Below are 14972 nucleotides of genomic sequence, written 5' to 3'. Positions count from 1 at the left end.
TTTTCACTGTGAATGATTTTTGTAGTTTGTTCATTCTAGCACAGCACCCACAGTAAAGGTTATCCATATAATACCAGTTTGCTTTATATTGCATCAAACCTCCAAAATGTCAACATATCTTATATTTCATAATGCATTGATTCTTGGACTATAACTCTTAACTCTTATTGTTTCTTAAAGGGTGATGGTGGCAGAAGAAAAGAATGATTGATGGGAAACAGACACCAGCTCATCCTTTGCCTTCGGATACTGATTTATCAGTGCGTCTGAGCATCCCCTGTGAGTCCTGAACATGGAGGATCACTCAGGGTTATCGACAGTGTAGCTTAACACCTGCAGCTTCACAAATTATTATCTGCTATTGGACATCTTTTCCAAGAAGCCCTGACAGATAAGCTGTAAGACAAAGGACAACTGCTGCATTGTTGTGAAAGGCTTTCATCAGGGTCTGGGTGGCTTCTACCAAAGTCTTCAACATAGTAAAACAAACACTCTGTCCCAATGCTTCACATTTAAGTCTGAATCTATTTTATAAAATATATACATGAATATGAATATGTGTATATATATATATTATCTATAGACTGCACATACATCACTCCCAAGCATCCTTTTGAAGTTACATAAAAGGATTTAGAGATGTATTTGTCAAGATTCCTGTCACTTCATGCCCTCTGGGTTACTGTATCCTCCATGGTGCAGCACTACCCTTCCGTGTGGGGACACTATGATGTGTGCAAGACACAGATTTACACAGAAGAAGGCAAAGTATGGGATTACATGGCCTGCCAACCAGAAGCCAGAGACATGATCAAATATGTAAAAGTGACTCTGGAACCCCCCGACGTAACATGTGGAGATCCTCCTGAGACTTTCTGTGCTATGGTAAGGCAAGCTTTTAATTTTGCATAATTAATAGCTATATATTTGTAATATGTGGCTTCAGAGTGGAAGCCCTGTAGAGCATATGTCCACATCTGGTCTGGATGGACAGTGCAGGTAGGGGCCAGCTCTACCAACTACTGACAGCTTTCTTCCATGACTGAAACTGTAGGCATTCAAGCCAACTAAAAGAGACCAAAGTCAAGCTCCTTAATTCAGATGCTGCTAAAATTGGAGATTAGTTTTGGAAATGTTGGTAAATAATTGTACAGGTATAAAACATCAGATGTACACTATATGTATATATATATAAAATTTTTACAATTGTGCTGCTCTGAAGTGTTTGATAGATCAAGCTGTTAGAGGTCATTCAAGTTAAAGAAAATCTTCAACTTGTAGGTAACATGTCTCATAACAAACACAGAGAATTCATTTTCTTTGCTGCTGAATATTTCTGTTAAATATTGAGTTTAAAATACAGAAATCCTTGACTAGAAAACGTCAGTTTGAGATGCAAAACATATGTACTTATATCTATTTAAGAAAGCACTGGAAATGTACATCACATTACCTACATAATTTAGATTAAAAAAAACAGAGTTCTGGTAAGTGAGGTTATCATAACTGAGAACATCCTGCAATATATTTATTTGCCTGTATAGAAGTCATCATTGCTGTGTGACAGCATCCCCACAGGAAGGAAATTTGCTTTTAAATGCCTTATGATGTAATTTTCAGTCGCTACTGTTCTCTAAGGAGTTCAGGTCCAACCACACACACATTTAGGGTATTATGTGCACACATGCAGCTGCTTTCTACATACATCATGATAATAGCCATATGATAAGTTGTGGTACTATGTGAATAGATTACATTCACTGTGAACCTTTGACTGCACCACTTGCTTTCTGCCCACTAATGTATCTCTGCTGACATGTCTTTGACACTCTAAAGCTCCAAGCAGCTTCAAGCAGTCACTGTTTACAGAATCACAGAGTTTTTAGGTTGGAAGAGACCTCCAAGATCATCCAGTCCCACCTTTGACCAACACCATAAGCTAACTACTAAACCATGTCCTTAAGGACCAGGTCCAAATGCCTTTTAAATGCCTCTGGGGATGGTGACTCCACCACTGTCCTGGGCAGGCCATTCCAATGCCTGACAACTCTCTCAGTGAAAAAATGTTCCCTAACATCTAGCCTAAACCTTCCATGGTGCAGTTTCCATCCATTTCCTCTGGTCTTATCACAGTCACTAAGGAGAAGAGGCTGTTTCCTTCCTTGCTCAAACCTTCCTTGAGGTAGCCAAAGAGAGCTCTAAGGTCTCCTCTCAGCCTCCTCTTCTCCAGACTAAACAACCCCAGCTCTCTCAGCCACTCCTCACAGCCACTTGTGCTCCGAGCCCTTAATGAACTTTGTTGTCCTTCTCTGGACATTCTCCAGCATTTCTGTGTCCCTCCTATAGTGAGGTGCCCAGAACTGAAGAGAGTACTCAAGACTTGTCCTCACCAGAGCTGAGTACAGAGGGGTGATCACCTCCCTATTCCTGCTGACCACAGTGTTCCTAATACAAGCCAGAATGCCATTGGCCTTTTTGGCCACCTGCACACACTGCTGACTCCTATTAAGTCCACTATCAACCCATACCTCCAGGTCTCTTTCCAACTTACAGCTTTCTAACCACACTTCCCCAAGTCTGTAGCTACACAACTACACAAGTCTGTGTAGGTTAAAAACAAATAAAAGCAATGTGTCCCATTTAATAGTCTTTTTCTTTTTCTCTAAATGTAGCTTCTCCCTCAGAAGAGGGATATCTGATATCTCCAATTTAGCCCTCAGTCAGTGACATATAGTAATCCATCATGTAGTGAATAAAAGAAGTTGCTCTTTTAATGTGAAAGAGGCAGCCCAGCACAGCTTGCTCCTTTCTTTTAGTGCAGATAAATATTGCAGCAGTTCCTGTCTTAAGTAATTTTTTAAATTTCTTAAGGCCTTGGTTGGTGATCAACCTACTCTCTAATTAGAATAATGATTTTTAACAACAACAACAAAAAAAAAACAAAAAACAAAACAAAACAGAAGACCTTTTGATTAAATCTAAATATTAAAAATAGTGCCAGAACTTTCACTGAAAATGTTTCACCTAGCAAGGTCCTTGATACTGTTATGAGGAGGACAGCTTGCTTGGGAATGACCAGATTTCACAGCTGTAGCTCACTTGCTGCTCAAGCCCTTGAGATGTAGGAGGTCACCAGAATCCTGACATGAAAAGCAAAGAAAGAACTGGGGAGAGGTGAAGAGAGTGTGCCCAGGGAAGGTGTCTATTCAGTGGTGCAAGTGTAGAGTGGCTGACTCCTACCTGATAAACTGATGTATTTGCTTTCACTATAAATGCATATTGTACATATACACTGTATTCAGATATACACTGATAGTGGCTTGACTTGAAACGTTAGGAAAACGTTCCCGAGGTACTGCACAGCAGCAGAGCACTCTTATCCCTAAAAATGCTTCATGTCTAGCTGCACTATAGCTAGAGGTTACACATTTCCTTCAAATTATATTTTACACGTTTGTAGGCCTAAGCCTTTGAAATCAATGAGGAGACCATTTAGTTTTGTGCTTGTTTTAGTTTTAGAAAATGAGTTACAAAGATAGCACTGACATACTTGGAGAAGGTGGGCACTGGAAGAGAGTGCATTCCTGCTGGGCATGTTTTTGCACTAAAAAATGTGCAAATGAACATTTGAAATGAGAGTACGAAAGGTTTTTCTTCATCCAGGTGAGGTGCCCAGTGGACTTCTACAAATGCTTAGTTTTATTATTGTGTGTACTGGATACTTGTATGCTGAACCTGTGTGACAGTCTCCTGTTACTGAAATGAGGTTCCCTCTGCCTTGGATGGGTACTTTCAGATATTTTAACAATAGGTGAAGGTGCAAAACAGTCGGTATGCATCTGCTGGAAGAGAAGGTTGAAGTAGCCTCACGCTTTATCTCCGTATCAGTTCTCTGATCAAGCTTGGTAATTCTTTGTTCACCTCAGGACCTACAGACTAAAGTACTGGCTGTTGATTCTGTGTCAGCTATCACTATGCTACAGATGATATCCCTGAAACACAACCTGGCCAAGAGGTTCACTCAAGACCTTATGGGAGACTGGGTAAAATCTAAGGCAATCTGTGAGGGAGATGGTAATAATCTGCAGTAAGACACAATGCAGTCATGCATTGCAATGCAGGCGAGCATAAAATACAGAGGAGTTGGGCGGGTAGCGGTAAAATTTTCCTCCTACTTATTTCTGAAAATTCCCCATGGAATTAAATGTTCTTACAAGTCCATTATGAATTTTTAGTTGGTGAGCTTGTTTAGTTGACAGACCCGAATAAGGAGGTTTTGCACATGCAGATTTGTTGCAAAAAGTTAACACTCCTGTATTTGGTAGCTGAATTCACCACATGGCAGTTCCTGCAGGATAGCGTCTATAGGTATTACTGGGAATGTACAGCAGGAAAACTGAGACATAATTGCTTTTATGCAATCTATCCTCAGAATAGCATTATAGTTTCTGGTGACATTCAGTGTTGGCACTCATGAGATTATTGTGAAACCTCAAACCCCCGGAGTCTTATGATTACATGAAATTCTCAACTTTCATTTAAAGCATCATATGTATTTTCTTAGGCTTTCTGGTTGCAGAGCAAAGTTTGAAAATTAATGACGCTGAATAGCTCAAAAAGCAAAAGGCCAAGTAAGTAGTCCTCCAAATTATGATTTGCCTAAAATCTCACCATTTTTAAAGTTGCTCAGGATTTTTAAGACTTGGGAAAGGGTTTCTCTTGAGCAGGGAGATTCACAAAAGAAACATATGAACAAATGACTTAAAGCAGTGAACCCTCACAGTTCCTGGCTGTGGAGTTGCTTGTGTCTCAAAGGAGGACATGACAGCATCCGTCCTCAATAGGTAACATGCCTCCTGCCTGGAGGATAACCAGCCCCCTGAGGAGAGGGTTGATCTGCCATCCCTGTACATTTTAGAACAATCTCTGACTGCTTCAGTTGGTGGATGTGTGCTGGCAGATGATGTATATCTGCTTTTTGTGGTCTTCTTTCAAGGAAATTCAGGCATCCTTTTCCAGTGACAGAGTTGGACTGGATGGTCATGGTGCTTGAGCCGGCATGACTGTTCCTGTGGATCTGTAATTCATGAACTTGGAGCATTTGGCAGTGGCAAGTGTGTGTGGCACCACAGTTCGCCTAGGAGAAGAGAGATGGGGCAGAGAGAAAACAAAAAAAGCTACTTTGTGATTTCAGAACTGCAGGAATCCCTGGAGAGATACTCTGAGCAAACATTTAAGTGTCTGGGTGGGCTCGTTCTTGTGGCCTGCAGCATTTCAGTTTACAAAACAAATCTGCTTTAAATCCCCTGGTGTAACTTACAGTTGATGAAATTTACTTCCCTCTTTGTAAGCGCCTGTTAAAATTTCTGAAGACTGACCACTTATAAAAAGACACAAATATGACTTACAACCATCACCATCTTTTGCCCTACAGGAACAGTCCATAGGTGGCTTCTATCTCGTTTATTCCTAAAATGTTTACTGGTTGTGGTACGAGCATTGGGAGCCCCCGTGGTGCTGCTCACAGCTCAAGGGCCCCCTTCACCCTAGAGTCACACCTGCCCTTCACACCAGTTGGCCACCGTGCTGAAATCCAAACTTGAGCATGGGGTTTGCAGTCAAATTCATCATGAGCTTAACGAGGAGGCTTCTAGTGGCTAGTGTTTTATTTTGCAAACTGGAGATGAATTTACATTACCAACCTGTGTTAGTGGCTGAAATGGCAAGATAGAAAAAATAATTTTCTGGTGATGTTTATACATACCTATCATAACACTATCCTACATCCCAATGGCTAAAAAAATGATGAAATTTATGGCATTTATTTACTAATTTTCTTTGTAGGTTAAACAGAAGCTTGAAAAGAAGCCTTTAGATTCTTGTGCATTTGTACAATTTATAGAGTAGCAATGCAGATGACAGTAGAAATCTGAGCCCATGAGCACTACTGTGTATTTCTTAGCCAATGAAAACTAAATTAAGAAACAAAGATTATTAAAACGTCCTCTGTGCATGTAATTCTGGCATAATATTATGAGGTGGACATTAATTTTTTTTCCCTTGGAGACTTCCAGCATCATTAATATGTCATTCCTTTAATTACATGTAGGCTTATATTCCTTAAAAAAAGGGAAACTACTCTGTAGTGTAGTTAGTGATACTATTATTATGCTTATTGAAATAATTAAATTAACATATATTCTTGTGAATAATGTCTAAATCAAAATGTGAAAGAAAAAACGATACTTTATGAAAGCATTTTGGCATGCATACATGCCTGGGTAAGACATTTTAAAACAGCATTGAATAATATTTCTAAGCGATTCTAAGTGATTAAAAAAAAAACTTTTTTTCTTTTATGGGCTAAATATGGACATACAATCCTTCATTTCATTTCCACCTGTGCAATCTTATTAGGTGGCATGGAGAAGAAATGGGAACGGGGAGTTAAGAGAATTGACTATTGTTACTGTCTTTTTTAATGTGGTTTTTCATAGTTCTGCACTTTAAAGGAGTGTGCAGCTCAAAGTTATTGCAGACTTTATCTACAATACCTATATACATCTATTTTGAACTCCTGAGCATTAATCAAAGTGTTGCATTGTTGGAAACCTTCTTATCCTTCAGGGAGGATTTTTATTTTGGTGTTTTCTCTTAAGTTACTACACATTACCCTTTGTTTCTAGAACTGCAAGACCTACACAGTGAGCTAGCTTCAGCCTCCCTGCCCCTTCTCCTCTCCCTCTCCTAGGTCAGGACCCCTCAGCCCACTGCCATGGTCATTGCCATAAAAACACCACCTTGATGTTTACACTCCAGCCTCTGGCCAGAGCAGCTAGCAGGAGGAGAGGAATACCAGGAGCACAGGTTTGGACCCTTGGCTCCTGCTGCCCCCCTCCAGCTCCCTTCCCCTGGCTGGCATGAAGGTGACAGCCTACCTGTGCCTTTGGTAGCAGCCTGCCCCAAAATGCTTCAGAGTTGCCTTGTTACTTGGAGCACTTTGTTTCATGTTAGAGAAATAAATGGATATAGTAAATGACAGCAGGAATAAAAAAAAAAATTGGTTTGGTAAAATCTGTTTTCTTCCAACTGGAAGCAATTTAAAAGGTAATAATTTCTCATAAATCAACAGTGAAGATTGCCAGTAAAAGACATTTGCATTTTATTCATTATCACACATCAAGATTCCCCAGCAAATCATTAATGAAGCTCAATCCAGTTGCCTTTTGTTTTTTTTTTTTTACTCCTCGGTTACACTTTTAATACTGGAATGTTTTCAATCTTTAAACAAAGCAAAGGCACAGAACAAAGAACCTGAGTTGTTGAAAATATTTGGGTGTAAACCAGGGTTCCTAAATAAAAACTTTTACTTTTTCTCAGTTGCAGTTTTAAGGCATTGTCATTACTCTGTGTAAAAGTGCAACATTTTAACAGGATGTATGTTTTATAAATACACTTCATAGAAACTGCTTAACTACTACTTGTAACACTGCCTTTGTTTCATTTGATACTTGCTTTCTAATTTTTTTACTCCTCCAAAGTATTAGACATTAGTAGCTAAAACAATGAGCAATAAATGATTGTTGTAACAATACTTCATTTTGGGAAGCAAGACATAACATGACATAAAATTTCAGCAATAGAAATTATTTTAGGGCTTCTGTCACCTGGTGAGAGCTGTGCAGTGCACATTTTAGAACAAAACCCAGTTGTGAAGACATCCCTTTTACTGGCAGGTTATTGCTGGCCATGGCAAGAGCAGAATAATTTAGTTGTGGTTTAATTTCAGACTGATTTTTTTAACTGTTGGGGTGAAGTTTCTTTCTTAAAGCACTATTCTCCTGTACAAAGAAAATTGCAAGCAGATAATTCCTGACAGGCCAGCGAGATGGCTGCTGTTGGCTGGGAGGTTTGGGTGGGTGGAGGTGCCATGGTTCACAGCATCCCTGTGCTGTTCTGTCCCCCTGCTGCATCCACACCCTCTAGCTGGAGGCAATTTTGGCTTTGCTGATAAGGTTCTCACAGATACCTGAGCTGAAGTACACCTATGTGCCCTCAGCACCCCTAGTTCTCCAAAGCACCTTCCCCTAGGGACAAAGCAGGTACCTGGGGGCAGCTGCCTAAGTACTCTGCTGGAATTCTGGTGTTTGGATGTGGAAAGACCAAGAGCAATTTCATAAATAGCTTCCCCTGTAAAATGGTACTCCAACATCCATAGGGGAATCTGAATGGCTTGCTGTCTGTGTGACTGGACCAGAAATGTCCCCTCAGCAGCACCTTTAGTGCCATCTTCTGTAATAAAACAATACTACTTTATAAACAAAATCTTTACTAGCGATGTATTGTAACTTGTCTGGTGAGGCAGAGGTGATCTTGACCTTGTGGCTCACTGCAGGGAGACTGTCCTGATAGGATTTACTGGGATACAGAAGGACAATGCAGGAAAGCATTATCCTTGCTGGTGTTCCTTGTCAGGGGTAGGCAGCAGATCACCTCCCCACCCTGCTGGGCTTGCAGACCTGTGGCAGCAGGCAACCTCAAACTGAGATATATTTTTTTGGGACAAGGGTGCAAATCTGCCTTACATCAGGACAATCTTTGCTTTCTAACCTGGTGTCACACAGGCCAGCCTGGAGGAGCAGTGGTGCAGTATCATCCCCTCACCGCTGGCAGGCAGTTTGCTTTGGCACATTGCAGTCACAGGCACGATGCGTCATGGTCCCAAGCGAGTTGTGCAGCATTAGGCTTCCCAGGCTGCTGTCTCATTTGGAAGACAGCATACACAGAGTGTGATACTATATTTTCTCCTACTGTGATGGGCAAGTCTCAGAGCGCAGATTTTTACTTGTCAGAACAGAGCAGAGCTACTTTTGTGCTGCTCAGGTTTGTCCAAATTATCTGGACAAACATATTTTTCTTTTTTCATTTAGTGTATATATGTTTCCAAACAGAATGTCATATTTCTTTCTTGAAATGCTTGTACTTTGTAACAGCTAAGAATCACTGGAAACCAACTGCCGAGTCCTGTGGCATGTCCACATATTAAAATTTCCATTTCTAAGCATTTAAGTTGAAACAAAGCCAAGTGAACTCACCTGAGAGTTTTGCAAACCCTGTGTACATCAGGAGAACTGTTTTGTTTAGCAGGCTCCTCTGGAGTGCTTCAAGAAGAGAGAAGTCAATAGGTTGACTCCCATATAATGATTTTAATATTTAGACACTTATGTTACTTATAAAGCAGACAGTCCCATATACAGCCCAAGTCAACCCATGCAGACATTGAAGCTCACAGTATTCTGCCTGAGCATTCCAGAAAAATTAAATGTACAGCCTGAGATAGTAATCAGGTTCTCTCATTCATTCTGCTCCAAGATGTGGAGCAGAGGGGGGAAAATCCAGACAAGCATTAGCAGTCCCTGTTGACAAAGTATGGGAATTACCTATCTCCTTATACAAGTATGAAAACCTGTCATTTGTTTTTATCCACAAAGTCTAGAAAGAGCTAAATTTGTGGGAGCCACTGAATACCTCTGCTTTTTGTTGGTTTATTTAAAACAATACTGATACTGTTCTGCCAGAGCTTCAGGTTTTGATACATAAAACCACACATATGTGTTTAAGAGTAGCCCAAATCATGTAAGAGATCTATTAAACCAAATATTTCTTAGACTTTGTAAAAAGCTTTTAAGTACTACCTGGATCTGAAAAGTCAAAAATAATCCCAGCTACTAATTAAGGTCATTTGCTGACTAGATGTGCATCCTTGTGTACACTGGGATGTTCATCTCACTACCTTACCAATAGGTAGTAGTTCTGTACCTAATTTACTTGTAGAAATAATGGCTGTTGATACACATTTTAGATATGGAAGTTTGTGTTTTTACAGGTCACTTGCAGTGACAGAGTCTTGATCTACAAGTACAAGTGTAGCTTGGGACATGAAAATTCTTGGCACTGAGCTGGCCTGGAAATGCACATAAGCGATTTCAGGTAGCTTTGATGTTTGCTGTATAATACTTTTGGTAGAATGATTTTATTTCTTATCTTTGAGTTCTTTAGGCAGATTGTTTATATGGAATTTAGGAATAAAAAAGTAGAGGAAAGAAAACAGTGCAAACGAACATTAATTATATTTATTACATGGAAGAAATAGTAATATATCAGAGGTATTATATAATAGACTTCAGCCCAGAGAGAATTTGTATAGGTAAGTGGTTGTAAAACATTTAAAAGAGGACACATTATGAGTAGAGAAGCATTTTGTTCTGTGTACATACTGTGTCTTTCCAGCGTCCTGGTTCATTTTAGATTTTTATCTGTAAAACTGTCAGAAGCCATCATTTTAACTCAATTTTTACCATCTATACCTGTTCACAAGGCGCTTTTCTTTGGTGAAAACTAGAAGAGCTGCTTGTGGGTGACATTTACAATATACTGAGGGGGGGGAAGAAGGAATAGCAAACAACTACACAAAAGCCCTCATCTTTTAAAACAACAAAGCACATTGCTATAGAAAAAAGTACAGAATGTAATTTTCTGACTGCTAAAACAACTCTTTCTACATGTGCTATTTTCCCTGTCTATTTTTATCACAGCCTCCCAGACTCTGACATGCCTTTTGGCTTCCTTGACCATATGGATCTGCCAAGCAGTATGAATACTGTAGGGATAGCCTGCAGAAATTTTTGAGCAAGGTGTCTCAATTTGCAAGAGATTGCTCAGACTTCCAGAAACATTAAGTAATAAGTTTAAGGGGTTCAAGCATTATAGCCTTCCCGAGAAAAATTCTGGAGTAAATTTTTGCCAGCAGTCCACTTTTTCCCAAAATAGAAGTGAGAGAAGGTTGTGGAAATAAAAGATTAAGAACATAAGGTTTTTTTTTTTATCTTAAGCTATGGCTTGTTTTTTTTTTTTAAATGTATCTTTGAACAACTTAAAGACCACATCAAGGTGAATCACAATGTATGTTTCTTACTGAAGAGTCAGTGTTTGACTTTCCATAAAGAAGGACTTAAAATACAATCTTCCATTGAAATTACTGTGCCCTAAGTGAATAGATCTGCTGATGACCATGGATCATGCCCAAATACTGCTTCTTTAGCAGTATTATCTTCTGTACCAGTTTGAAACTCTCAACAGGAAACTTTAAAGCTGTCTGAAGTAAAAGCAAAATTAACAGTATGGCTTTCTTTGCCTTTTTTTTTTTTCTTTTTTTTTTTTTCTTTTGTGTCAGAAGCAATTTCACTAAAGTTATTTATTTCTAGCCTTTTTTCATTTATAAAATCTTCTTTACTCATTATACTGGTGCTTTGCCTTGGATCTCTTCACCCCTATGAGCTTCGGTGCAAGACTGATTACCTCTAGTGGAAGGACAGAATTTGGCTAATGGGACTTTTTTTTATTTTGCTTAGCTACAGTTTTGGCTATTTGGGGGTGTGAAATAATGCACTGAAAGCATATTTTAGACCTAGCTGGAAAGTGCCAACTAGAATATGTATCGGGATTTGCATATTAAAATGTACTGTTTCAGCTTTACACATCTTGTGGTTAATTTGTAAATAATTAAAAAGAATGGGAGATTATTATTGGGTAATCTTCCTATTATTCTCCATAATCACACCATCACTGGTTGCAGCACTCAACATTATCTAAGCATCATCATTTATGAACTTCAGGTTTTTCAGGTTTAAAAGCAAGTCTCCAGACAAGAGTTCAACAGTTCCCTTTCTTTTGTTGAAGGGGACAGGGTTTGCAAATAACGTTTTGTGAAAGTTTAAACTGTCATAGAGAGTATGCCATTTTTAAATGTTAAACAATTGATAGATGCCTGAGGTCTGAAACTCACAGGAGTTTTGTTTGCTTTTTTAAGCCATATACACGTTTGTTTCCCCTCCAAACATGTTGTTCCTACAAGTTCTCAGCTGGTGTAAGATGGTATATGTGCATCAAGCAGGTGATGCAACCACTGCAGAGAAGGTAACTCCTGTACACTGCCACTTGTCCATCCCTGCACCCCTCCCTAGGTCAGCCCCACCCTCCAACCTCATTGGAATGGAGGCTCTTGAAAATGGTAGGGAAAAGGAAGACTAAAGAGAAAACTGGAGAGCTGCAACAAAGAACTCAAGAGCCAGCCTTCCTCCTGCCTGCATCCCTGTCTCATCATACCTTTAGGGCTCTGCTGCTTGAGAAGCCACCAGAGTTAATAGGTTTGTTCTAAATTACACTTCTGCTATCCTTTTTAGGGCAACAGCCTCTTTTAAAATGTTACAGACTGATATGGACCTCAGTTGTGGACCTTAGATAGGTACAGGCGACATGTTTTCAAAATTCTTTTGAAGTCTTAGCGAGTCCAACAGTAGGATGGGATAAGCATTTGCTAATACATGGATTGGTTTATGAGTACCTCCTCATTGTGCTGCTTTTCCTAGGTACAGACTCCAAGAGAACAAATACATTGCAGAAGTGCACACAAAGCAAGCACTTTTTACAGACAGTATTCTACTTTCTCGATCAATAATCATCTGCCTATGAATTTAGAATAAATGTCATTCTGGTGATTGTGTCTTGTCAAGGGCCTCATACCAGTAAGTGATGAGTTTGAAATGGTAAAATTTTGCATAAGATGAGAAGCAAAAAAAAAAAATCAGACAGTAGCAGGGCCCCACTGAATTTAACATTATCCTCAGAGGTTTTCTTTCAGTTTCCTTCCTCAAGGTCATTGCATTTATGCTAAGGCAACTGGCAGTATCCTCCTGCCAGGCCAGTTTCTTCTGATACCCCCCCAAAAAATTTACAGGAGTTGAAGAGAAAAAAATGCTTTAAAAAATAATTAAGGATGAATGGCAGCTGTGATGACCTATTTGAACACTTCTTTTCTCAATGACAACCCCTTACAAGAGGTTGTCTGAATTCCTGTCACATAAGCCAGTCACAGTTGGGTTTTTTTGGCTGTCATCCTAGCCCATGACCAAGGCTTTAGAAAGCAGATATAGGGCCAGTGCTGAGCAAGCCTTTGCTATCACCTCCTTCACTCTGGATTAATAATTGGTTTGTTTATAATTATAACCTATATAAAACCTTGCAGAAAGAGCAGAACATGTTTACTTTAAGTCAGTCATAAGTGGGAAATACCTTTGGAATTCAAAAGTATCCCTCTTAACTAGGGATCACATCCACAGCATTTTGATGGGAAATGCATGTGAACATCAGCAGCGCAGCTGTAGCAACAGGGTGATAAACCTTGAGCTTGAGCTAGTAATGGCAATCTGCAGGAATGCTGGTCTTGGTGGCATCCCCTGCCCTGCAATCCTCTGCATGCCCAGAGCCTCCATGCCAGGAGATGTCTCAGCCACTAAGCAACCCACGTGCAGATAGAGAAGCCTGTAGCAATATTGCACCTCAGAAAAGGAGGCCAAGATCCTTTGTATTTTGTACAGATCTTGGAGGATTCTTGAATCATTTGTTTGCAGGAGAAATCAGCTTCTCTCCGTGTGAGAAATGCTTGTGAGATTCCAACAGTATCATCACACAGACTGGATTAGAAAATATTATCTGGCCCATAAACACACATAAAACAGAGACACAATTGGACCTACAATTCCATATCTGACAATGTCAGATTAACCCCTGTACTTTGTGGATCTCTCTGCGCCAGTTGGTTGGGTTCAGTTACTGTTTCACTAATTTCTAGTTTTCTGATCTAGTTTTAATGCTTTAGGCAGAAAAGCAATACAAACACATCATGCAAAGTATGGCAGGCACACTTTACAAGTAATCTATTAGCCTTAAGCTAGTGAGAAATGAGAATCCATTTCTTCAGTATCTGCAGCTCAATGAGTTATTCTGCAATCTGAATCTCAAAGGTGTTGAGCATGTCTGCAGCCATAGAAAACAGCTATTTTCTGATTTGGTTTGGGGTTTTTTTAGTGGGAAGGTTTTAGGTTTTCTCAGTTTGAGTCAGGTTCCAGCTATTTAATAATTTTCTTTTTGCTAATTGTATATGTAAATGTCACAGAACTATTGCTTGAATATAATGTTAACCTGCAGCTGATTCATGAAGTGTTGCTCAATTCCTTTAGTTTGTGAAAATAACATACACCACTAATAATCCTGGAAATGATTTAACACCATATTCTATTGCAGTGAAAGAAGACAAGGACATGTAACAATCCATTTTTTTGCAGTGACATTTTTACCACTTTTTCAAATATGTTGTGCTTTAATTGTCCCCTTGCTTCAAATCAACTGCTTAGTTTGCTTTAACAGTAGTTTTTTCTCCCTAGTAATCATTGCCCTTGCTATCAGAAACCTAAACTCTGTGTATATTCCTGGCATGGTAACAGAAACAGGAGCAGATAACCTATCCGTGTCACTCTAATTTAAGAAAGTTAAAATGCTATATTGATTGCAAGTTACATTTTTATGGAGTTCACACTACATTCCTTATATACCTGCATCCCAGGCAATTCCTTCTTAATTCACTAGGATTGAGCTGAGAGAAAATCCATCCCCAAAAATACTACTTGTTTGCCTTGTTATGAAGTGTTCAAGAAGCTGTGCAATAGAGAAATGGCTTTGCTTTCAACTATTAGAAACTGTAAGCTCTTAATTTAGTAGCAATGGTGCTAGTGTTTTAGCATCTTCTGCAGTGTGCCTCCAACTGATGAACTGAAGCACAACTATAAATAGCAGTGATGTCTCTGTCAGCTTGTGAAAAAAAAGAGGTTGGGGTTTTTTTCCGCATTTCCTGAGAAGACCTATAGTAAGACAGCTCTAATCTCTTCCTTTGCTTAGTGCATACATTTATCTGTTTGATGCATCACTGAATCAAAACACTGATTTGTTGCCTGCTGGTTCACAATGTAACTCATTGAACAGCAGGAACATGGCCCTAAGATTGTTATATATGATTGGTACCCCAAAGTTCAGTGATTGCATTCTCAGCTTTACAGTTTGGAACTTTAAAGTGCTAT

At 39.4% G+C, this 14972-nt stretch overlaps 1 protein-coding gene across 1 annotated transcript in view; it reads left to right on the top strand.

The window, feature by feature from the left end:
* Positions 1-639: 639 nt before the first annotated feature.
* NTNG1 (netrin G1) overlaps positions 640-14972 on the top strand; it is a 147576-nt gene continuing 133243 nt past the window's right edge. The window contains exon 1 of the mRNA XM_030455432.1: positions 640-885. Within this exon, the coding sequence (XP_030311292.1) occupies positions 640-885 (246 nt within the window). The remainder of the gene's footprint in view (positions 886-14972) is intronic.

This window comes from Calypte anna, chromosome 8 (genome assembly GCF_003957555.1).
Source record: "Calypte anna isolate BGI_N300 chromosome 8, bCalAnn1_v1.p, whole genome shotgun sequence".
Lineage (NCBI taxonomy): Eukaryota > Metazoa > Chordata > Aves > Apodiformes > Trochilidae > Calypte > Calypte anna.
This window is presented reverse-complemented; position numbering and strand designations above follow the sequence as displayed.